The sequence below is a fragment of the Pimephales promelas genome, chromosome 16, assembly GCF_988280905.1.
Source record: "Pimephales promelas chromosome 16, fPimPro1.hap1.1, whole genome shotgun sequence".
In the NCBI taxonomy this organism is placed as follows: Eukaryota; Metazoa; Chordata; class Actinopteri; order Cypriniformes; family Leuciscidae; genus Pimephales; species Pimephales promelas.
In genome coordinates this window covers 26602052-26627679 of record NC_142784.1, presented here as the reverse complement: position 1 = coordinate 26627679, position 25628 = coordinate 26602052, and the positions used below count along the sequence as shown (strand labels likewise).

General features: G+C 37.7%; 2 protein-coding genes across 11 annotated transcripts in view; both read right to left on the bottom strand.

The window, feature by feature from the left end:
- synrg (synergin, gamma) overlaps positions 1-2951 on the bottom strand; it is a 48890-nt gene extending 45939 nt beyond the window's left edge. For 6 of the 7 annotated variants that reach the window (XM_039670443.2, XM_039670445.2, XM_039670446.2 and 3 more), the window contains exon 1: positions 2863-2951. In XM_039670443.2, the coding sequence (XP_039526377.2) occupies positions 2863-2897 (35 nt within the window). In that variant the 5' untranslated portion in view covers positions 2898-2951. The remainder of the gene's footprint in view (positions 1-2862) is intronic. The other variant, XM_039670450.2, reaches the window with a different exon arrangement.
- A 5956-nt stretch (positions 2952-8907) lies between these two features.
- The window catches only part of hnf1ba (HNF1 homeobox Ba), a 32027-nt gene continuing 15306 nt past the window's right edge, over positions 8908-25628 (bottom strand). For 2 of the 4 annotated variants that reach the window (XM_089121364.1, XM_089121363.1), the window contains exons 4-12: positions 23408-23733; positions 21032-21231; positions 19145-19415; positions 18834-19069; positions 14743-14903; positions 13895-14021; positions 13638-13817; positions 13429-13547; positions 8908-10451 (exon numbers count right to left, since the gene is read on the bottom strand). In XM_089121364.1, the coding sequence (XP_088977490.1) occupies positions 10431-10451; positions 13429-13547; positions 13638-13817; positions 13895-14021; positions 14743-14903; positions 18834-19069; positions 19145-19415; positions 21032-21231; positions 23408-23733 (1641 nt within the window). In that variant the 3' untranslated portion in view covers positions 8908-10430. Of the gene's footprint in view, positions 10452-13428; positions 13548-13637; positions 13818-13894; positions 14022-14742; positions 14904-18833; positions 19070-19144; positions 19416-21031; positions 21232-22241; positions 22371-23407; positions 23922-25628 lie in introns of those variants that run through there. The other 2 variants (XM_039671265.2, XM_089121365.1) reach the window with 2 other exon arrangements.

Sequence of the window (25628 nt, the reverse complement as noted above, 5' to 3'; positions counted from 1 at the left end):
ATCCTTTTTCCTTCCTATTTTTTTTTTTCAACAAAATTTTCCAAAAAATAAAAAAGTGTGATAAATCATAAACCACTGAATTAACAAGTAACACTCAATACTTCCAAAGACTCACTGGAAAAGAAATTGCCTGTGGTGACATTACTGAAAAATTATATTATATGGCTTCTCGCAGGTTTCATGACAAGGGGCGTTAAAGGGTTAGTTCTCCCAAAAACGAAACTTCTGTATCAATTACAGTCTTTTATGGGTTTGGAACAACATGAGAGCGAGTATAATCATATTTTCATTTTTTTGGGTGAACTATCCCTACAATGCTCTATTGGGTTTGAAAGTAACACTTCCGACAAACTTGACTGATAGTGACACTGGAAACAAAAGCAAAAATGAGATAAAAATATAGTCTCTCTTACAATATGGCATTTCAATCCAACTTTCCAACCAAACAAAACTTTAAATGGGATTTAAGCTTTAGAAATATCCCTAAATCCTTTTTATCTGTTGTCACAGATAATCAGCTCTTCCTTTCCGAATTGATATGGGACTTTGAGAGCTGTCAAACACCTCAAACTCCTTTGTGTTGGGTCTGTGTGAGGCTGGGCACTGGGCTGGCAGACTTATTTATTTAGTCACTGACTTTCACACAGAATAACAGATTGCATCTATGACATTACTGTCTTCAGTCTTTTTTTCTGAACTCTCAGACCTGATAAGCATCTTTTAGGGTGTTGGCAGCAAAAAAATAAATAAATAAAAAATACAATTACACCTGTTCTAATAAACTCCTGCCCTCCACTGCAGCTGTTTGAGAGCCTCGGCCATATGGAAGATGCCCATCACAGCTTTAGCCACCAAACTGGATCTAACTTCATGGAGCGGCCGGCAGCTTCTGCAAACTACTGAATCCTGTCATATAAATCAACCAAAAATATAACTTTTGCATTGTTTACTTCTTTAATATACAGCTTTAGAAGGTAAATAGCATTTAATTTGCATTACAAGGTTGCTGACATCACATATTAGCCTGTTCCTCATCTTCCAGAAGTGGCAAAAGTCCTTCCCTGTAAATTCTGAGTGCATGCTGTTGAACTTTTATTATATTGCCAAATAAAGCAGCTCTATGTAGAACCCTGGTTATTTAGTTTCACAGCAGGTATCAGTATTACCTGATGCTGCCCTGTTTGAAACTAGACATTCATTATTCAAGTGGTTCAGCAGAGACTAAAGCCCTTTAGGTAAATAAAACATGAACTTTCCATCCATTCTGAGTCTGACAGCTATGTGCTCTACTTTGTAAAAACTTTAGAATATTTAAAGTGACTTACTGGCCCGATATCAATATTTGTAAGCTCAATGACACCCACGAGGGCGATACTCTGTTGATACAGAAAACTACACGCAACGTGAATAGCAGCAACTATGAATATATATAGCCCAAGAGCTGTCAAGTCACCAGATCCACATCAGGTACCTGATGTCTCATCTCCAAACATTCATCATGCTGGTCATCAGGGTGGCTATGGTTTGGTCTATCAATTCCTTTAACTTTTATATAGTCAATACCAAAACATTGCAGAATCTTACATGTATAACAGGTACCAGCAAACAATGAATATCACTCTCTATCATTAATATTATTACAGCATTATATTTGAATCACACTTCCAATGCATTTGCGCAGACAAGTAAGTTTTGTATATCCACATTTTGTATACTCAAAATGATCTTTTTGGAATCTTGGATTAATTGAAATGTTAAAAAAGTATTCTGGACATCAATAAAGAAATCATATATATTTGGTCAGAATGGACAATTCTAATAGAATATTTGGGCACCCTAAAATGCTCTGATCGGTTGGTCCATCGCTTTAGATTGAACAAAACCAAACATACACAGCAAACAGTGTAGTCCGACTAAAGAAAAAATGACTCTTATGGGACCGTTCTTAAAATACTCTCAGAATTTGTAGTTACCAAACTGAGAAAGTTCTACAAATGCTTAAATGAATTAACTCACTGAACCAACATTTGACTCACTCACTGAACAACAGTTTAGCTATGGAGGGGTTACACTTACTTGAATCCACACAATATGAAAAATTTCGCGAAATTTCTCCGTGTAAAGTTTAAACAACAAAAAAGTTCATTTGTGAAAAGCGACGTCATGCACATGCGTATAATAACGTGTTTAGTCTTTAGTGTAATTTTTCTATTAAAATTGACATCGCTAACTACTGGCCTAGCATTGCACAATACAGCAATTGTAATCGTTTTCGTATACTGTTGTCATTTTGTAAGCCTACGTACTCAAGGTTCATTAACCATGTATCATCACTACTGACTTATTGTCCATTTAACAATATGAAGTTAAACCATTTCAAAGAGGGGAAAGATTCAATGTATAAAATCATTAATACATTTGTATGTTTTAAAAGTTGTATTATACATGTACACTGAAGGTGAACAGTGCTGCAAACATTTCAGTCTAGGTAGGGCAGTTCACAAGGTTTTGAGACGAGGCCGATAAAAATCGATTTCTGGATGTTAGTCAGTCTGCTGACAAGCGATTTAATAACGTTTGGACATCAATATCGTTATGTATCCACGTGTATGGCAAAAAAAAAGAAACGAATATGAATGTGACGGATGATCATACTGATGCAGTATGACAAACGTCACATCACCATCACAGCTGATCAGACTCAGCTTACACCCCAGACGTTACGCTGCTGAATAAAGTGAAACTGCGGGATCAACGGATTAATTTTCAAACAGACACGTGAATTATCACATACTGACTTCAGAAAGCGTATACATGTAGATAGAAATGAATAACAAAGCATTAAAATATGAAATTATGTACCTGCCGCCTCCCCCTGTTCCGGGCCGAAGCGCCATCTTAAACAGCTCAATGAAATGACGTCATCGGCGAGAACAGACATGCGCCACTTCCGGGGTCACACCACCAGTTACGTCACCTCATCTGACGCATTTATTTTCATTACTTTTTATTTACTTATTTACAACTTTTTTTGTTTCATGTTACAATTTGAAAATTATTTATTATATAATACAATAATAAACTTTAGTCCTTTTAACTTTCATTTGTATGTTTCAATTGTTGTATAGTTTGTATTTTTACACGTTATTATCATTCGTAAATACAATAGCACAGTTTTTGCCATAGACTGAAAAAAAAGGTTTTTGCTCATGTTCGACAACCTGCGCTCATTGCAGTTCCTATAATTGCACAGGCGATGGCGCCATTGTAGTATTTGTCCATACTGTCTATGTATTTGTCCCAGATGTCGTAAATGGGCTCTGGATTGTCCCCATAGACAGTGATTTTCCCAGGGGGCGCTAAAGCTAAACGTCAATTTGGCCTCCACGAAAAGGATACAAAATAGGGGCTGAAAAGTTTTTTTTCTTTAGTCTTCTTCTACTTTCTATTTCATTTTTATTAGTGTATTTTTATTTTCAATTTAATTTCCTTTTTTTTTTTTTTTTTTGGATGAGATTTGCACTTGCAGCCCAGTTATCAAAATTTGGAACTTGACTAAATACAATTTAAAATCCAGATGTTTGGTCCAGTGTTATACTATATCATTGATATACTATTATTGTTCTTATTAATAATTCGTAGCCTATTCGTTTTATTTCATATTTTCCATTTTAATTAAAGTAGTTTAGTCTTTTTTATATAGATTTTTTTTTATTATTTTTATTTAATTTTAGTTTTTGTTATTTTAGTTCATCAAATATTGTCCTGGCAACTATAGCAGGAATAAAATAGTTTTTATATATTTAATTGAATTTGATATAAGTTCATGTTTAATTGATTTCAAGTAGGCCTAGCCTAAAGCAAAGTTAGATGTTTTTTATGGTTTTGGTTTTAGTAAACTATAATAACCCTAGAGTGATCTTGGTATTTTAGCAATAAACTGTAAATAAAGTAGGCAATGTTTATAAAATGTAAAACTAATTAAACATAGGCCACATTTACAACAACATTCAAACATACAATCATGTTGCTTAGGAGGGTCTAGTTTTGTAGGCTACTAAATTTAGTTATTTGATAAATGCACATTTTGCATAAATAAGCATTTTGCTTGATTTTTTAAATGTATTTATTTTGAATTTATTTTTGACAGGAAATTAAATAATTGTTTGTGCCTCAAATCCTTTAAAAATGTCCTTGGACACTGTCCCCAGATATTTTCCTCACATTATTTGTGTTCAGTATTCATTATGTTTAATTAGATGAAACTACAGGATTATGCCAAGTGTTTTTGTGAAAATACATTGGCTGTAAAATAAACTAAAATTCTAATGAATCGCTAATGTCATATTTACTTGATTATCATCAGTCATTAGGGCAGTTAAACTGAATAGAGGAAGAAAACAGTATTACAGTATTTTTTTATTCATTTATTTTGATTTTGAATAATAGTATGGAAAAGGGGGGTGGGGGGGGGGGCTATTGAGTTTGGCTGTGTTAATACATTGGACAAGATTGATATTTCTTTTCTACCCAAGCCCATTCAGCTCTCTGAATAGCCACCTTACATTACCATTAGGATCCATTGAGGAGCTCTGAAGGACGCCGTTTCCCCACTGAGAGTAGTGGGTTTAGCTTGAGGCCAGCCTCATCAGAGGGCCTGATGTGAATACAGGCAGGTTCCAGCAGTGTCCCTGTGACCCAGGTGAACATTAACCCACAAGTGACTCAGAGCATCCCACCAATCACCATAAATCACGGGATCCCGCTCCAGCATCAGCGTGGACACTACTCTCTGACAGGACTTCTTTTTACTGTATGATTCGTCTCTGAGCTGAAAGGCTGGATTTATTCACTCCCATTTAGACACAAATGGCTTGAATGGATCTATTATCATTCCAAAATCCTTGTGTTTAGAATTGATCAATAAACTACCAAAGGATCACACAGGCAGGAATGATGAATTCCTTCACGGCGTGTGTGGGGTCATGAAAATGTCTGTTCATGTTTCTCATCTGTGAGGATTTCACTATCATTGTATTTTGAATGCAATGTGCTTCCCCTCAATAGATGCAGAACAATGATGTGATTAATAATGACATTTTTATTCCTCTCTGCCACCTTTGCTTCAAGTCTTCCAGCTACTGTCAGCCTGTCAAGCCATTAAGCTGTTTATGATGTATTCACTGACTGTGTGTTTTGGATATTTATGAACTGAATTTATGAACTTTGTGAATTTCTAGTTTGTTGTTTCCTTTTTCTTTTCTTTTTTTCCTTTTTTGAAGACTGGATGAATAACAATGAATACAAAACATAACTATTTATTTAAATAATCAAAAGTGTTGGAAATTATATAGTTATAAATTATATAACTATATATATATATATATATATATATATATATATATATGAAGAGTTCAGATGCAAAAGCCTCTAAATGCCATTTGAAATTTTCTTCTTTAATGATGATTTTTATCAAACTTGTATATATAAGTTCAGTAATTTCACTTAAATGGCAATGATAATTACCTATTAATTGTTATTTAAGTGAAATTACTGAACTTAAATATACAAGTTTGATAAAAATCATCATTAAAGAAGAAAGTTTCAAATGGCATTTAGAGGCTTTTGCATCTGAACTCTTCATATATATATATATATATATATATATATATATATATCATATATATATATATAAATAGTTCACAGTTTATACTATGGAATTTGTTTATACCTTATGCACCAGAGAAACGTGGGCGCAGTTATCTTTAGAATATTGTCTTTGAACTTCCGGTTTTGCGGTTGCTGTCGAGAAGTTGGTTAAGTGGATTTGCTTATTGTAGAGTTAACAAAAGTTATCATGAGCTTTGTAATGTTTATCATAAGCATTGTAAAGCAGATGTCTTAACAAATGTTGACCAGGAATTTTTTTTTTACAAGCAGTCCATTCATACTGCAAGATCGCTGTGAAAATACCACAGACCGGAAGTCAAAAGACAACGAGCGCAGCGCTGAAAAAGGGCGGGGCTACATAAGGTCTATATTATGTTTTATTACCTTATATAATAAAATTTCCAAGCGTGTTATACACTGTTCAGATTCAGAACTTCAAAGGCGAATTTTGATCTCAGTTTGACACAATGTTACCAATTAGCCCTGGAAGAGTTTGGCCTCCTGACCTCTGACCCCTGCTGGGTTCTCCTGCCCATTAAAACCCTTTGGGGCCCAGCTGGAGTTGATGTAGTGCCCATTCTCTTCTGACCACTAAACACACAGCAACATTCAGGTTGTAACTTCCATTTTCTGTCCCTTTGTCCCATCTCTATGTTCTCTGTGTGTCCATCTTGCTCTTATGTTGACCTCTGAGTCCCTTTCGGAAACGAAGGCCCAGTCTATATGTTTGAACTGAAAATGAAACACAACTGCCTGTGATTGAAAGATGCACATGATATTTTATGACAAAAACTTCCTTCTATACATCTCATTTCATCTTCCATGTGACAAAAAGTGGCACAGTTTACCCCACTCTCCCCTGCATTTTGACAAACCATCAAGTAATAATCAGCTAAATATTGGTCATATAAAGTCTGTAATTGTTTCGCTATACTATACCACAAAATACACCACATTCAACATCATAAATCTGAAGTCATTCCACCAATATTAGCACTTTATTGTATTTTTTCCATTGCCAAGAATTACAGGCCAGCTTTTACAGCGCTGGCCGTAAATTGAACTAATACAATGGTTATAATTATTGTTGTTGACTGCATTGTTAAGTCAGCACCTCCTCAGAATGCTAATAAGCATTTCTCTCTCTCTCTGCTCTTTTCAGGCCAGCGCAGTAAAAGAGAGCAGCGGTAAGATCTTTAGTGGCTCCCTGGGAGCAAAATCAAAGGCCTCATTGATAACCAAACAGGGCGACATCATTGGGTTACAAGTGTATACCCAGCAGGACGCTCTCTTTCATAACTCCATGAGTGTCTTTGAGGCACATTCAACTGAAAAAAATAATAATAAAAAAAAGTTTTGAAGGGTAACATTGCTACAGAGCTGCTATTAGCACGTCATCAAGCTAGAGAATTACACAATGTGCTTTAAGGTGTCTCTAAAAACAATTTTTATTTCTGCTAAAAGTTCAAATGTCTTACACTGTTTTCAACATTGATAATAATAGAAAATGTTTTTTGAGCAGCAAGACAGCATCAGAATGATTTCTGAAGGATCATAACACCGAAGGCTGATGTAATGATGCTGAAACTTCAAAAGACATTAACTTTGTTTGAAGACATTACTGTCTTAACATATATAAGACATTAATGTCTTCAAAGACATTAACTAATTTTAATGGCATTATTATATATGTGCATATTTAATTGTTTTATACAAAAATGGGGCTGTCTGTGACATCTAGGATGTAATTTCCAACAATTTCTCCCGTCATAAAGTTTTTTTTTTTAAGTTGGTGATCAAGGAGACAACGGTGTCAGAGATGTGATGTTTGAGGAAAACAAAGAAACATCTGCAAATATCACTTATTTTTATTGGTCATCCTTGCCAGTCATACTATAACCCTTCAAACGTGTAAAAATATTATTTAATTTGGTGTATTTAGGAAATGCAAAATGCTGGCTATGGAATTACGTAGTCAACACGTTAATTGTTGGTCATATTCAAAACATATTTGAAACATCCAATATTTTTCTCCAAAAGGTAATAAAAATGTAATTTATAAGATGACAAAAAAAAAACATGGTTATAAAAAACAAAAGGGTCAGAGGTCATGACCTGCCTGAAATGTACATATTCCCATAAACACTCAATTACAGTTTTTTTATTCATACTGGAGTGTCACTAGAACAAAATATAAAGTAATCTCTACAAACCGAGACCAAATGTAGGCATGATTAACAAGACGTTCATTAAATAAAAACAGAAGACTATCACTTAAGCTACACCACTTTCTTGTTTTATTAAAATAGACCCATGTAAACTAAATAAATGTTGTGCGCAAGTAGGCCTATACCTTAGTCCACCTAAGTACAACCGCCTAGCCTAGTCTATTGCCTTCATGGAGCCATCATGTTTTCCCATGCACTTTAAAAAAATATATATTGTTGGTTTAACTTAAAAAATGAAGTAACCTGGTTGCCTTCAAAATTTAAGTTCATTGAAATGAAAAAAAATTAGTTAATACAATGAATGAGATTGATTTAATCACCAGAAACTCAAAATATTATGCTATCTGAACTACATAAATTATTTAAGTTGATTTGACAAATGAAAAAATGTTGTGATTACAAATCATTTTTTACCCTACAGCAAAAACATGGTCACTCACTCTGTGTGGCATTGGCACGAGTTTCGTTTCCATCAACAATGTGCGGCTCATCCTCCAAGTTGTTTAGTAATAGCCATGTGGGGAATTTTAAAAATTGTTGTTTCAGACCTGTAGGAGGAAAACAAAAAGCAACAGGGAGGTTTTCTTCCAAACATGCACTCCATCCTCTCTCACGCTGCTGAACAACATACAAAACACAACATATTTGAAATGAATGGGAAGCACCTGGACTTAAATCGTCAAAATATTGTCCAAACTAAAAATATTTAAGAACACCACAGAATAAGTCACGTGTCCTATAAAGTGTATGGGATTTAACAAGGCAGATAGTGCTTGGCGCAGGAAGGAGGGGTTGGTTGGTAATGGGCCCTTGTTGAATGGAAACACATTCCTAACACCCATGTCATAAAAATCATTGTGTTCAAAAGAAAAAACTAAGCAAAGAACAGTAAAATTTATAATACTGTAGCTTGGCAAATACTACACTATAATATTCAGTATGAGGAAATGTGTAAGAAATACGGAATTTTTTCACATTTCAAATCAGAGACAGACCACTGTTATCAATCTTGAGCAAAAAAAAACTTTACTTGAAACTTTTTTATGTAAAGCATAAATAGTGATTTTAAAAGATTGATTTCATTTTATACAAAAATAATACAATGTGGAAAGAATCACATTTTGTATAAATCCAGCATAAACGGGAGAATAAACCAGTACTGTAACCTCAGGTCAACTGGCAGTGGGAACATAGTCAACAACATTAAAAAAGAACATCGAAGTGACATTTTGACAAGTATTCAAACTCTCAGATGGGACTAAAACGGGACGTTTGTACTAGTTTCTTCAGTTTACCAAAATGACATTGTCAGTTTTCATTTCATGGACCAGTAAAGCACCACAATAAAAACTATTTCACAATGCTTCCTGTTAGTTCAGAGTTGTGTGTGAGCAAATAATACTGTTCGAAATGGCGAACGGCGAACTTTCATGAAAAAAAATCAGTATTCCTACTGATAACAATTACACTGTCCAATAACATACCAATTCAACAGGACGCTCTTTTTCACATATCTCTCCAACATGACAATGACAGTTTGATTGTAGATCAATATTTAGATTAGAAAGGCACGTCGTCATGATTCATGGCCGTTCCCTTCGGTATCACAAAGATGGTGACCGGCTATGCGGATAAGAGTTATCAGTCTCTCTGATCGACCCATAAAATGAATCCAGAATTCGTTGGATGGGAGTCTGTTATACTGAGTTCCTCCATCTGAAAGATGAGTCTTATCTATCTGACGACACCAACGCAAATAGTCAACATTGACAGTAGCGTCTATTTTAAAACCAGATTTAAAGTTAGATCGATAGGTTCAGGTTTTGTTGAATGTGCTTTAACATTTACCTCACTTTTAACCTTTGGAAACTGCACACTCTTCCAATACGTCATACCTGTTCCTTAGATTGTCACATCCTAAATCACAGTTTACATGTTTAGACAGATAAAAGCACACCACATGGATTATCAAATATTTATATCCTTCATAATAATTGCTTGTATTTACATCCAACTGTACAGAACATTGTCTGAGCATTCAGATTTAAAGGAAGACGTTTTTGCATCACAGTTATACGTTACATAAAAGCTTCCAGATGCTTCATTGGCTGATTGTCATTGTTTCACACAGTTCACTGAGCACATCTAGAAACATATTGTGCTCTTATTCCAGGAACACTCCTTTCTGGTGCAGTTTTGTATCTGTAGCTTTGTCTGACCATCTGTTTGTTCTTCAGGATCACCCATGTTCATTAATATGGTTCGTCCATCACTGAGAAGGAAAATACCGTCACTAAAGTTTGTACCGTTGTTGGTCGTCCGTTAATTGCCAGACTTCTTGAACAACCCGACAGTGTTCGGTCTTGTGAGTCTTGCCCTCCACCGCAGCCCCTGGTTTATTGACAAACTCCTCATCCAATGTGCCGCGAGCACTTATTATGGGTTGCCACAGATACGGGCACGATGAGGGAGAATGGAGGTAAGGACGATGTGCTCCTGTTGCTAGGCATCGAGGAAGTCAGGTGTACACGCTCACCAGGCCTGCAGCGGACACTGCAAAATAAAGAGCGAAACAGGAAATGGTCACATAAGCATTCCGTATGAAATGTGAACAAATCCTGCGAGGGTGGAATGTCCTTATCAGCCACACCTGACCAAATATATACCTCATCCCTGTGCGCTCTTTTCCATTGTAACCGACATTTTCGTATTGTTTTGGGTGTTTTTACTCTTTCTTTGGAGAGGGAGAGGCAGGTGACCCTGTCGTGACCCGCTGGCCGACAAACAGACGCACCTGATAAAGGTGCCGGCCAGCTGCTCAGACTACACTCATTAGATGCAGGTCTCCAAACGGAGGTGAGGTTTTGTTGTTAGGCTGAGTGGGATAGCTCGGCAAACAGGAGGGTTATAAAGACAGAGCGTGGTTTGTAATGTCCCCCAAAGTGCCCACTGCACCACCCAGTCCAAATACAGCAGGCTGATAAGAGCTTGAAATTGCTCTCTCGGTACTTTGGGGGTGGGGGGGTTGAGGGACCGCATACCTGGGATATCTAAATGCTTTCAACCGACATCACACAAGTGAAATATTGAGGACATTTGCATATTATTCAGAATTAGAGACAAGATCTTGATAAGTGAACCAAATGCTGGCAGGAGGTTCAAGCCACCAGGGTTTGTGCTGCCAGTGATGTGGCAGCGTGGGAAATTGGCCATGTAAAAGCGGCGACTGCAGACCGCATTTCAGGCTAGAGCGGTCACAGAGCGCAGGGGAAAAGACGTAATTACTTCATACACTCCCATCCACAGCAGCGGAGCCGAAGGAGCACAAGGGCTTTGATTAATAGTGAGGATCATTTCCTGAACTTAAAATGGACTCAGGAATGACTGCATTAAGAGTGAGAAAAGAAAGGAAGATATATAAAAAAAAAAACTGTAAAACAAAACTAATATATATATATATATATATATATATATAAAATAATTTTGAAAAAATAATAAAATAATAAAATAATAAAATAATTAATAAATAATAATTAAACAATTTAAAGAATTAAATAATTAATAAATAATAAAAATAATTTAATTTACTCAATAATTTTAATTTTACTAAAAAAAATTACTAAATAATTTTACAAAATAATTTCTAAAATAATTTTACAGAAAGAAAGAAAGAAAGAAAGAAAGAAAGAAAGAAAGAAAGAAAGAAAGAAAGAAAGAAAGAAAGAAAGAAAGTAAGTGTGACAAAGAAAGCGAAAGGCGGTTTCATCAATCAAGTCGTGCTCAGGCTTGGATCACGGGTGACTGATTGGTCAAGCTGTTCAAAAGGAAATAGGAATTCTGAGGAGTATCCACATTGGTTCGCTTCACTGATCGAGATGTGCAACAAACCCAGCTAAACAAAGACACTGAAGCAGGTTGGGTTTTTGTGCAGATTCTCTGCCTGATAAAAACCCCATTGGCCTTTTCTAACTGAAAAACTCAACATCAGTCCTATCCAGAAATCTTATGCTGATCACTTTAAGAAATGTTAGTGATTAAATGTTGATAAACGGAGCTTAAAAGCAATATTTTGACAATCAACTGTATCTGTACAATCAAAATACTCTTGCCAGTATATGGAGACAGATTGTGGATTAAATATTTAAAAAATCTGTTAATGTTTGGTAGGGTCTGTGCTAATTTATGTAGTAATGTAATATTGTACAGATATGTAAAAAAAAAAATGGAATCTAGTATGAAAACAATTCAATAATAAAAAAATTCTTAGGATCTTTTTTTTTTCCTCTTTGCCACCATTACTTTGCCCAACTGATTGTCATGAATATAGCAGATGAGCAAAAAAAACTATTAATAGTAGCTGGCTTAACAAGGTTTGTGAATCATGGCATAAGCATCTTTGTAGTTTTAATGAAGCTAAAAGTGATTACAGTAAACAATTCCATCCCACATGGCTTTATTTACTCATAAGAAGCTTACAGAAATATGACAGACATGCAGATAGACTTGAGCACCCACAAAGAAACCAATCAGCTCTGTTAGAACAGATTTAAGGCTACATTCACACAGTGAACCTTAGTGTCCCTATTTATTGTTAAGGGGCCGTATTCACAAAGAATTTTATCTTGCCACTAGGAGTACTTCTAAATCGCACTAAAATATTTTAGCTAGGAGTTTTCTCTGAAAAGTTATTCACAATGCCTTTCAGACCAACTATTAGTAAGGAAAAATGACAGGGCCATCATGCGGAACATACTGTAACACAGACGCAACAAATCTAAATATGTCAAAATAATAAAAAAGTGACACGCCCATTATTTTTAGGAGTTGCTCCTAAATTCACCAGTTAGGAGCTACTTTTAGCCTTAAAATTCTTTGTGAATACGGCCCCTGATCAGATTTTTTTGTACAGCTCTTCACATTGTTGTTTGAATGTGGCCAATATTAGTTTCCAGTGTGAACAAATCATGGCCCTGAACTGGCATACGGAAGTAAACACAACTGGAATACGGAAGTAAACACGGCGGACATTTGAGTAAGTGACTTGCGTTTGCGTTTTTAGAGTTTTTAAACATTTATAATACGAGCCGTCATGTTTTGCTTGTACATAGAGCTGTCACTGTAATACTTATGAGTCCTGTCCTTTCCTGACTACCTTTTCGAGACTTTCTTGAAAACGTTGGGTATGTAAAAAAGTGACTCTCATGAGTGCAGAATTGTGACGAATGTTGCTCTGCGTGAATTCCGATATGACTGTTCAGACTGCGGTCGCATCGCTAAACAGCCGCCCTGTATCGGATTTAGTCCCACATATGGAAGTGGCACAAATCAGAATATAAAAGATCAGATTCCACCTGGTTTGTACTGTTTACACTGTCATGAGAAAAGCTGATCTGAGCAAATTTTGTCATATGTGAGGCGAGCAAACTGTGAGGCGAGCAAACTGTGAGCGGATATGGGCCACATTTGCTTGCAGTCTGAACGTAGCCTAACAAACTTAAGTCTGTCTTGGTAAATGTTGTGGGTGACTGACCTGTTTGCTGGAGGACATTGAACTCAGTGTACTGAGGCTGTTGGCATCTGTCACCACCATGGTGGGGGGAAACCGAGACGAGTGAGAATAGTGGGGTGGCTCCTGCTTGTGTGAGTACACTGTAAAGAAAACACAAACAGAAAATCACATAAACAGGTATTTGAAAGAACTTGACTAGATCAGATACTGGACAGACGACGTGGACTGACTGTGTGAGTGTGAGACGGAGGCCATGAAGGGCTGTTGGCTCATGTGGCCTGCTGACTGTTGCATGAGCTGCTGGTGTTGGACGTTTAGCTGTTGCGAGAACTGCACCGGCTGCAGAGCTGCCAGACTGCCTGAAACGCTGTTGATGACAGGTATCGTCTGTGCCTGCGACGTATTCAAACCTGGATGCGAGAACAATTAGGCGTCAAGTGGAGAATGTAAAAAGAATCTGAAAAGGAAAGCAAGGTGGGTCACTCACTTTGTGCGATGGCCATGACTCCAGAGAGGGGCATTATGAGGTTGGGGGTCTGTTGGTGCACATGGTGAGATGCATGGATGTTGGTCAGGGTGCTGACTGGAGGAAGACCTCCACCTGATACAGAGATCTGTGAAGAAAATGCACCGATAGTTCAACGGACTGACTGGAATGAATGCTTCTGTCAGAACTGTTTCAACTGTACTCTTATCTTATGAAGGTGTCGGAGCCCTGACAGAGACACAGAGGTTTATTTGAATAAGCCGAGTTAAGAGTCGGCCATGCTCAGACAACCGTCTGACTACTCAGATAAGCTCCTGTCATACTCCCTTCCTCCTACGCTGCCATTGACAGAAAACCACTCTAAAGCATGATGAATTTAGCCTATAACGCAACACCGCAACCTTGCAGGAAAAATTAATGCATAGAAAATTGTCCTGAAACAAAAAGCTACATGAACATCTCGCCCAACTCAAACATTAGTATTCAGATAACGAACTCCATTGAGCGCCAGTGTCACTCAACCAACAGAGAACAAGCACAACTCCACCCTTCTCCTCCTCTGCAGGGCATTTAATCAATACAAACAGAATGTTTCTTTGTCAGGTTTGTTGGCACAGGCACGGCCGTGCCCCTTTCTCACTTCCACTGGCTAACATTTGCTAAGGTCGGCCCTGCGGTGCACTATGGGCCAAGGCCTGCCTTCTGCCTCTAAGTTTAGCACTGGGAGATACAATGCAGCATTTGTAATCCCACTTACTGGGTGAAGGTAGGTATCTATTAGGCCCTACTTTGTGTTTCTGTGTCAAGGGTAGGCATGCGTTATCTTATCTGGGCTCAGAAGTGCTCACCATCTTGGAGTCAGATGACAGGAGACTGTGACTGGGGTCCAGTGCACCCGGAGAGACCTGCTGTAATACTGACTGGCTGGTTACCATGGCATTACTGCTATGGTGATTGATCGTCGAGGAGGAACTCACTTCACCAGGACCTTGTTGGCTGTACCGGACACCTATTAAGGAAGAAAGCAAGAAAGAAAATGATCAGATTTAGGGCCAATCCCAATTCTACCCCTTACCCCTTCCCTTTCCCCTAGCCCTACCCCTTCACCTTCCCCTTGACCCTTGAAACAGAGTGGCAATGTGTAGGGGTGAAAATATTCCCCTAAGAAATGGGACACCACTACGCCTCCGTTAAACGTCATTATAAGTCGTCGCTAGCGCCTACGTCACAGGAGATGCGCCGATGTTTATCACAACTTCCAAGATCCTGTCGACAGCTGCAGTTATCTCAGTCACGTGGGTTACAGCTATTTTCTTGGGAGACGGAAAATAGCTGGAGACGACGAAAATATGTTGCGGGACTATCGTTAGCAAACTACAGTAATTTTAGCGTTTTTTTTTTTTTTACAAATGTGTCTGTGAAGAAACTGACCGTAAATATGAACACAATATTGAATGTAACATAAAGCAAATCATTATTTGTCGTTATAATACTTATCAAAGCCACAAATCCTTAAATTTATGGGTCTCCTTTGTCGCTTGGGCAGCCAGCCTGGGTTAGCAGTGACACTTCTCATACCCCTTCGTTTGAAGTGTGCTCCCGAAAAATCTTCGTTTGAAGGGCTATCTGGCCCTTCACCCTAGCCCTCCCCCTCCAACCAAAAGAGAATTGGGACAGCCCTACCCCTTCACGTGGACGCGCAAAACAGAGGGGAAGGGGAAAGTGAAGGGGTAAGGGGTAGAATTGGGATTGGCCCTTAGTCTCCTAAATGCTTTGCAAATTTGTCCCAGTCTGGAACTATTAGTTAGGGCAAAGTAAACAAACAGTGCCCTCCGCACCTGGTCCCTGAACGGTCAAGGTCATCTGAACGTGTTCATGTGGGTTGTCCGCAACTCTCCTGCACTGACCTTCAGAACTTCATTATCTACGTCAGGAGTGTCCAATCCTTCTCCTGGAGGGCCACTTTCTAGCAGCGTTTGGCTCTAGCTCGAATTAAACACCCGAACCTGTTATTCTAGGTCTTCAGGATTACTAGAAACTTCCAGGCAACGTGAAATCCATGTAAAATAAAGCTTTATGAGATAATAATGCTCTACGCAAGCTTAATTCTCTGTTTAGACCTTTTATCTTTTGTGGCTACTCTTGAACGTTCAGGGCCACAGGAATTCAGCCCGTCTCCTATCGAATGGGTGTTTGCCAACCCCGAGCTCCAGAGATATGAACAAGGTAAACATTACTCAAGTAATGCTAATGTCATACGCATTTTTCAGTCCAAAAGTCTTCACTCCTACTTTCAAATACCAGGTTTGGCTAGCCAAGCAAGATGACGACACAGCTGAATGAAATAAGGCTTTGTTTTTGATAACCTCTTAATACCCGTAGTGCTCCCAGAGTGATGCACCAAACAAAAAGACCAGCAGAACAGCAAAAATATGGCAGAAAGGTCTTAGAACAAATCGATCTATCGTTTTTTGAGTTTCATTGTGCAGGGAAACTCTGCAGACACGACTTTGCCCCCCTCTGCACACTTACAGCATTGCCAGCTCTCTACAGTTTCTTGTAAACACCAGTGCAGGACAATAAAGCACTCCATTGGACCTACAACCTGCTCAGCACACAATGGGCCAGCAACCATAAACAGTCTTTACTTTACTACCGCGCACCCACTAAAAGTGTCAGAGAGAGAACAGGCTATTGTCTGACTCCATCAGGCATTCACTCGGACTGCAGGGATCTCCTCTCACACTCAATCATTCAGGTCTGCGCTGTCTGGGCCATGCTGACCAGCAGGAGGGCTCGGTTTCTGAGGGAACCAGGAACCGAAATACAACCTCTGAGACCACAACATAAAAGTTACATGGAATGGTATCATAAACCAAGTCTTAATTACGCTATTCAGAAAAGCTACAGACACTTTCAGCAACCATTGCTGGTAGCTATACCTAGACAGTGTATAAGGTTATTGGCTGATACAATAATCTCAAAATAGCTAAATATTGGGAAATATCAATCTCCCTGGACAAGACTTTGTTTTCAACTTTAACAATTCTTTAGTGTAGCTTGACCAATACCGCAAACTTTGGTTAGAGGCAGAGGTCGGTGGGACATCCTAAAGGGGAGTGGTAGCATTAGACTTCAGCAGATTTTAAAGGGTTCAGCTCTCCCTGGGATGCATGTAATATCAAAGCATTGCTCTTCATCCCCAGGCAGTGCTCATTATAGCATTGCCGCATATGAGAGGCCTCCTGGGTCTTAGCAGGACGTACTCGGCCTTTCAGCCTTTCTGTGGCCCCCAATAGACTAAGCAAGGATAGTTGAAATAATGTTCTCTGCTTCTACTTTGCTATTATATGTCAGGGCCCAGGGGTAAATTAAAAAAACATTACTAAAAGGGTCAATTTTCTAGTTTCCTTGGTCATGAGGTGACGGTCTAGATTTAACGATTTAAATTAATAGATACTGTTTCAGTGCTTTAGACAACCACTCCAACGTTTTCTACCTAAATGTTATCAAAGAGAATTCTGGAAACGGTGTGCTTTCCCAACGGCACCACAACACAAACATAGTCAGGCCCCAAAAACACATATCAGTTGACCTTCCAGCAGAGGCAAAACGGCCTGTCTGTTATCAACAGCCCAAACCTGAATCAATAAAAAAAAAGTAGAGTCTCTCTCCGATCTGACCTGGTAACGACCTCTTAACAAAACCTGGGTTTGCGTAGTTTCTGAGAGGGGGGCTGAGACCGGGAATCACCCAGCACCCTCCATACCTCGAGCAGAAGGGGCTCATCAGTCCTGTCTGGCCCGAAAAGAGCCAAAGCCCAGCGGACAGCTCCTGCTGTTCTGCTCAGAGCCCAGCTACTGCTTCTATACCCCAGCCCATAAAGGTGAGAGGGGATCCGAGTTGTCCCTCCCCCCGGCCTAGCAGAGATAAATGAACCTCGGTTACAGTCACTACAGTCTTCTAATATAGCATAAACAAAAGGGTTCCCTGCTGAGACAGGGTAAAGAGAGCAGGGAAGAAGGGAGTCCCTTATCAAAGGCCTGGGAGATGTAGTAGCTGAGGATTTTAATTGTCAATTAAGCATGCATAATACAGGCTGTGCCCTGGCAACGTGATGAGGGGTCCTGCTGTGCCATTCTTGTTAGGCCTGCTTCTGACACCAAAAAACAGCTGATTCTGCTGGCAGGGATCTGGCGGGACACCTTGTAAGACCCTCGAAGAGAAGGCCGATACCATCCCGTTCCTCCCCCTTCTCATCCAAATGAACACAATGAGGTCACTGACTGGTCAGGTGTGCAGAGGGAAACACCACGCCGCACAAACAGACAAGCCACTCATTGCTGTGCCACATGCGTAGAAGCAAGCAAAACCCTTTGGCGCTCAAACATGAAAGAGCAACAATAGGTAATAAGCTGGTTGAGTCAAAGAGTCTATTGCTTTTACTGCTGAAGTCTTGCCATATCAAACTAGGTCAATAAATCCTTCTGGGAATACAATTCATTAGATAACAGAGGAGCGGGCCTGCAGTAAACCGCAGTGACCCTACAGGTATAACTAGGACTCGAGAGTGAGTTGAGCCGCATGACCCAGGGTTGACCCTGTGTCCTGTCCAAGGGTGGCTGCTCTTTGTGCCTCACTCTTGCCTGCTGACTTCAGTAGAGCTGAGATTGCAGGTACAATGCAGATTGTTCTTGGTATGTGTTTCAAAGCTGGGAATAACAATGCCATTTGCTCAGCTCACTCTGTCACACTCATTGATCACTGCCCTGCTCTCTTTCTTTCCCCCTGATCTCATCAACTACCTCATCTCTTCTTCAACTTCGTTGCACACCACACCGCAGAGGAGACAATGATCAATAAATGTATTTTCCGACCCTGAGCCACATACACAGACTAAGAGTAATAGCAAATAATAGACGAGAGATTGTGTCAATACCTTGCATCTTTCCTGGTGGGGAGCTGCTGGCTTGTGGGTGATGTGGGGAACTATGTGAAAGGAGGGAGTTCAGACTGTGCGTTGGCCCACTGTAGGCATCCATGGCCAATTTTTGTCTAAAAGCCTCTTCCTTCCTCCTGTTGGCAAACCAGTTGTAGACTCGCACCTCTGTGACCAGGTTGGAGCCAAGCCCATGAGCTTTGGATGGCGACACTCCTCTCTGGAGGCACTCAGCCCTGAATGTAGTCAAGAGAAACATATTAGCACAACTGGGATGAAAGTGAGGAAGTAGTTTTGACGTTTTTACGTACCGATTGCACTCCTCTACCAGTGCCTCCCTCTCCTCTTTGCTGGGGTTCTTCTGCCGTTCGTAAGCCTGGTAAAGGATCTGTTGGGATGCAGGCCCCCATTTGAAGCGGTTGCGTCTGAGCTTCTTGCAAGCAGGTTCAATGGCAGCATCATCCCCTGGCTGCACCATCCCCTGCGCAGACTGACTATAGTCTGAGAAAAAAAGTAGCACCTGATCCTGATTGCCTTTGTCTGACATGTTGCTGCCACAGCCATGTGAGATCTGGTTGAATTCTGAAAAGTAAAATAGAGGAATGTTGATGTCACTTTCAGAATTTTCTTACGAGACAAAGATTAAATGAGCATATACGTTTAATTCTAGTTGAATAAAGTAACATCTCTTGAAAAAATGGATATTTAACCCTTTGATGCAGTCATTGTAAAGCTTTCCGGATGTGATGTTACACTGAATCACTATGGGGGATAAACTTTGACTGTCCTTTTTATATATCATTGTGCTTTTTATGACAACATAAATTCAAAATGATGATGCAACAAGTAGCCAGTCTCCAAAAAAAAGTATATAAAAAAATTGTAATAATAGGCCTACACTCTTAAAAATAAAGGTTCTTTGTCTGCATATTTGGTTCCATGAAGAACCTTTAGGTTCCACAAAATGTTCTTTTTTAGAATGTTCATTTTTAGAATGTTCTTCACACTATAAGGGGGCGGGAACGGTTCTTTTTAGAACTGTTGACTGGAAGGTTCTTAGGGGAACTGAAAATGGTTCTTCTATGGCATTAATCCTAAAACACCCACTTGGAATCTTTATTTTTATGTGCATCACTAGAAAATACTGGGTTTTTTTAACCCAATTTTGGGTCAAATATGTACTAACCCAAATGTTGGATTAAAAAATGCAATTTATAAATTTAACCCAAACAGTTGGGTTAAAACAACCCAGCATTTTTTAGAGTGATAAAAATAAAGACATGGCATTAATCCTAAAACAATGGATGTTTTACGATTAATGCCATAGAAGAACTGTTTTCGACTCTCCTAAGAACCTTCCAGTCAACAGTTCTAAAAAGAACCATTTCCCACCCCCTTAGTGTAAAGAACATTCTAAAAATGTCCAATATAAAGAACATTTTGTGGAATCTAAAGGTTCTTCATGGAACCAAATATGCCGACAAAGAACCTTTATTTTTAAGAGTGTAGGCCTATAATTTATATATATATATATATGAAGAGTTCAGATGCAAAAGCCTCTAAATGCCATTTGAAATTTTCTTCTAAAATGATCATTTTTATCAAGCTTGTATATTTAAGTTCAGTAATTTCACTTAAATGGCAATGAAGATTACCTATTATTTGTCATTTAAGTGAAATTACTGAACTTAAATATACAAGCTTGATAAAAATGGTCATTTTAGAAGAAAATTTCAAATGGCATTTAGAGGCTTTTGCATCTGAACTCTTCATATATATATATATATATATATATATATATATATATATATGTGTGTGTGTGTGTGTGTGTGTGTGTGTGTGTATGTATACACTCTAAAAAAGGCTAAGTTAAATTGTTGAGTTAAAATGTAATAAAAACAACCCAGCATTTTTTTTTTGTGTGTAATAATCTCTTTCTGCCCTTACTGCATCTGAATCTCTCTAAAATTACATAAGAAAAAAAATAACAATGAAAATGATTTTTATGAAAAAGAATGAAAATATTTTGCATAGGCCATAATCCTCATAATTCATGCATGGATTCCGGTGGAAAGTGCTGCTTTAGGCACACTATTTAATTTCATGCAGTTGATTCGGGCAGTTTAATATTACCAGGACTATTCTCATTAGCACTGTAAACTCTCACATTGCAGCAAGAAATACAAATATTAACTTACGTCGCAAGATCTCCCGCTGTTTCCTGACATACCAGGTGTAGAGCGCAGCCCGTTTCTGCGTTTTCATAGGCGTGCCTTTATTCAGGTGCTGTGACAGGTGCGACTGATTGAGTCCTGTCACATCCACTACCTCGCGCTGAGGGATATTGTGCTGCTGCATGTATCCTTTGATCATGCGGGCCGCGCGCCACGGGTCCTCCCTGAAGAGACCGGAAACACAAAACAATTACTACAACAAACTAATTTTATATCATTAATTTTAGCTCACCTTCTAACCGTTGGTTTCGATTCTTTTATATTTATGATAGTGAATTTATTAATCTGTTTAAAATGTTATTTGTTTTGTAAGTGCGTAAATTGTTCCCAGGGCTAATACACAATCGTTAATCAGTGTATTTCAATAGGTTGTAAATAATTCCAAAGGTTAAAGACTTCATTGCTCGCAATCCAACTACTGTGATTTAATTACAAAAGGACAAGTTAGAGACAACTGAAGGACTTCACGAATCACGACAGCCATATTGTTCACCGAGAACATTGTAAACTCATCTCAAAAACAATACTAAGAATGCCCTAAATTGTAATTAAACGTTTTAAAAATGCTCTGTATTTTAGAGAGAAGGAGAACATTTTGCGTGAGATGAAAATTGCTAAAAACTCGGAAGAAAAAAAGCTATAGGATTAGAGAAACTAAACGAATTTGACATGCTTATAGCATTATGGAATTAGCTTTAAGATAATAACAATATTTTTTATCCATCAACAGAAAAGTTGTTGGATGCTAATAAAAAAAAAACTCTATTCATATTTCAAAATAAATATATTAAGCGCACCGTTCACATTCAGATAGCATTTAAACTTATTTGGTGAACTTGAAGACCTGAGAACTAGGTCTATATATCCTATAACCTAAAATCGTAGAGAAATATCTAGAAAGAAATACAAGATAGACAGAATCATGAAGCTTATTTTCGAGTCCGTAGGCTGGTAAATTTGCAGTCGATGCAACATAATATTAATCTATTATTAAATGTAGGCTATATGCTTTTCCTTAAAAACAAAACTAAATTAAAAGCTGTGTAATGTTTATTAGTCTACTAGTTAAATAAAAATATAGGCTAGTCTATAGGCTAAATAAATAAGACAGGAGAGAAAACGCGAAAAGCCGCAGACATGCTTTAAGATGCATTAAAACGAAGTTTAGTCTTACCATAGTTTCAGATTAAACCTTTGCTCTTGAAATCTGTCCAGACGGTTTGATTTGGAGACTGACAACATGCTATATGTCCGTCCGCGAGCTTGCTTTATAACTTTCGACAATGAATAACTAGATCTCCTTTCACGCTAATCATTCGTCACTGTGTGTCTTTCAGTTGATGATTTATAGGATAAAATTAATAACTCAACTCCACGTGCTTTAGTTTTGATTTTCAGCTTTATTTCGTGACGTCGATGTTGATTATACCATATGCTGAATTATAAAAATAGCCTAGGCCTATAGCCTAATTAAAAAAAATAAATGCAACATTCATTAGGCGTTAGATTTTTTTAATTGTATTTTAAATAATATCATAATTATATGACCTAGAATAGCAATAATAATAGCAATAGCCTACAACAATTTTCATCAATCATTTTATTTACATGGCCTAAAATATACATTCACGGACAACGTCAAAAGAGATGAAATCAGACAACAGAGCGCGTGTAGGCTATTTATTTTCTTTCGAGGGGGCAGAGGTGGTTAATAATAAATAGATCTTCTTTAGTTGATATATCTCTAAAGAAATAACTCACGTAGATAATTAGTAACCAGAATGTGAAAAGAGGAAACACTGGCGCGTGCTTTTAAATTTGTAAACACACTGAAGTCAGTAGTTAAATCTGTTTGGAAAAAGCATTAGGCCTAATGAATTTCGTTTCCAGATTTCAAGCCAATACGCGGTTCAGAAAAGTTTGTTCATTAGGCTACATTATAACCACATATTTTCCGTCTTTTATTACCGCAGTAATTTATAAAATACTAGCTACATTTTATCAGTTTTCAGAACTTCAATCAGAAATTAAATTAAGTGGTAGCAACGTTTCCATTTTAGTGAGATGATTTAATTAAAAATAGGCCTACATTTTTATGTCAGCAGATTTTTAGTAGGCTAAATGTGGACTCTTCTGTGAAAATGTTTGTATTATAACGAATAAATAAACTGTTTTCAACATAACGACAAAATTACAACTTGTCAAACGACAGTAATTTCACAGTAACAGTCGGCCTTTAACTGCTGTAGCCTACAGCTCAGCGGCCCCTTGTCTCTTTCTCAATTCTATATCTCTTTGATTTGTAGCAATATGATTATATTAAACAAGTGATGAACTTACGACAACATCCGATCTATTTCTGCCCTCTGCTCCGCTGCCTCCTCTGTGTTTTGAGACTGCAGTTCTTTCAGTATCGGCGGTGTGTCGAAATCATCCCCGTCCTCCGAGCCCTCATCATCCCCTGATAACTTCCCTTTACTGTGTCCATTGGTCAGCGTGTGAAACACCGGCTTTGAATCCGTATCACTGAGTTTGGAACCGGAGGGCGACATCTGAAGACTGTCCAGTTTAACTCCAAAAGAGCTCGGGCTTGGGTCCAGGTCTTCCAAAGCTTGCAGAAGCACATCTTTCGTAACTCCAGAGTCCAACAAGGCGCTCAAAAGCTCCTGTTGCAAAGACGTCAACTTTGAAACCATTTTTGCGAACATCTAAATGTTTAGTACGCAGGGAGGTGTAAAGAGGGAAATGCAGAATGTGAAATTTTCCCTCTTCACTCCTCCAATGAGCTCCTCCGAAGACACCTGCTCGGAAAAGTTAGGCCACTTCCCTGTCGGACTGAATGATATAACTTGCCATGATGCTTCCAGAGGGCAGGCGATATAAAATATGGTAATGAGTGGGCGTCTGCTGAGGGCCTTTATGCAAATGAGCTGTCGTGGGCCACACTGACTAACGCGCAGGTACAGCGTGTTTACACTGACTGGCCTGTTATCAGCACAACTTGAAAGAACTTTGGACTTTGACGACTCTTTTTAAACCACGTAATAATAATAATAATAATAAGACATTATTAAATAAGTTTAGAAGAATATGTAGGCTACATATTTAAACTTATAGGTCTACAACTGAGAACACACTGACAAAACAAACGCCAAGTGATTTAGACTAACGATGTTTTCGTATGTAAAATAACGTTATCTAAAATTAATATAAATAATAATTAGTTTGATTTTGTCTCAGCTCATCTAGCAATAGTCTGTTCTCAGTCAGAGATTTCTATAAAAAAAAAAATCGGTTTTCTTAACATCTCTAAGGAGGATTAAGAAAAAGTGGCTATCATCAAAATGCATGTGTAACGCAAAATTCCAGAGAAGCAAATAGAGATAGAACACAGATTAATCTTAAATTAAAAGTTAAATCATATAATACAGAGCAAAGCAGTATATGTGCACTTTTCACTAAAGTTCCTCAGAAGAATCTGCTTAAATTCTTTAGCCATGGTGCATGATAATTCTATCACCTGATAAAACTTCACTCCTTTTTTTGGGATTGTCTGCTGAAGTGAACAGAAATAAAACATAAATAACTGCATTAAGAGTTAATTAGAAGTTTTCAGAGAATCAGATAATTTCAAACAACAGATGGATATTATGATTATAAAATCAGATTTATTTTTTTCTAAATAGCTAATTCTGGCTATTTATTTTTTTTACTAATGAGCTTTTATATAACTGTGTATTTATTTTTGCTGTCAAATTGATAAATTGAGATTAAACACATCTAACAAAATTTTTTATATATCTTTACATATATATATATATATATATATATATATATATATATATATATATATATACACACACTTAAAAATGCTGGATTATTTCTACCCAAAGTTGGGTCAAATATGGACAAACCCAAATGTTGGGTTAAAAATTTAATTAAAAAATGTACAGTTGAAAGTGAAAGTTGAAGTTAAAGTAACATTTAAAATTTAAAATTAAAAAAAAAAATTAAATTACATTTCAGGTTAAAAATTTAAATTACATTTTTAACCAAAATTTAGGTTGGGTTAAATATATATACACACATATATATTAACAAACACGATTCATCGATTTGACTGCAATATCTTCATTTATTCATTAATTTACTCATCTCCCAAAACATTTTTCAAGGCCAAATGAAGATAGGCTTGCATGACTAATTTTCTCATGTCTTTTTTAACCATTAACAACAAATAATAACAAACAGCAAAAAAGCAATGGCTCATCTCTGTTGTGAAAGCATTGTGTAGTAAAGCGTATCGAGAAACAGACATCTCATAGAGAGAAGGTAGATCATAGATCATATCAACACCCCACAAGACTATAAAAAATCAGTTGTGAAAATATGAGTCTTCTGAGTCATCTGAGTCTTAGTCGGTGCTCCGGTCAGTTAGAATGATTTTGGACACTTTTTACCTGCGAGACCACCTTAAACAAAGCGACTTACATCTGAGGCGAAGCGAATAGTCTGAATTTGGAATTTCAAATGAACTGGATTCAAGTGAATTTTCAATAGA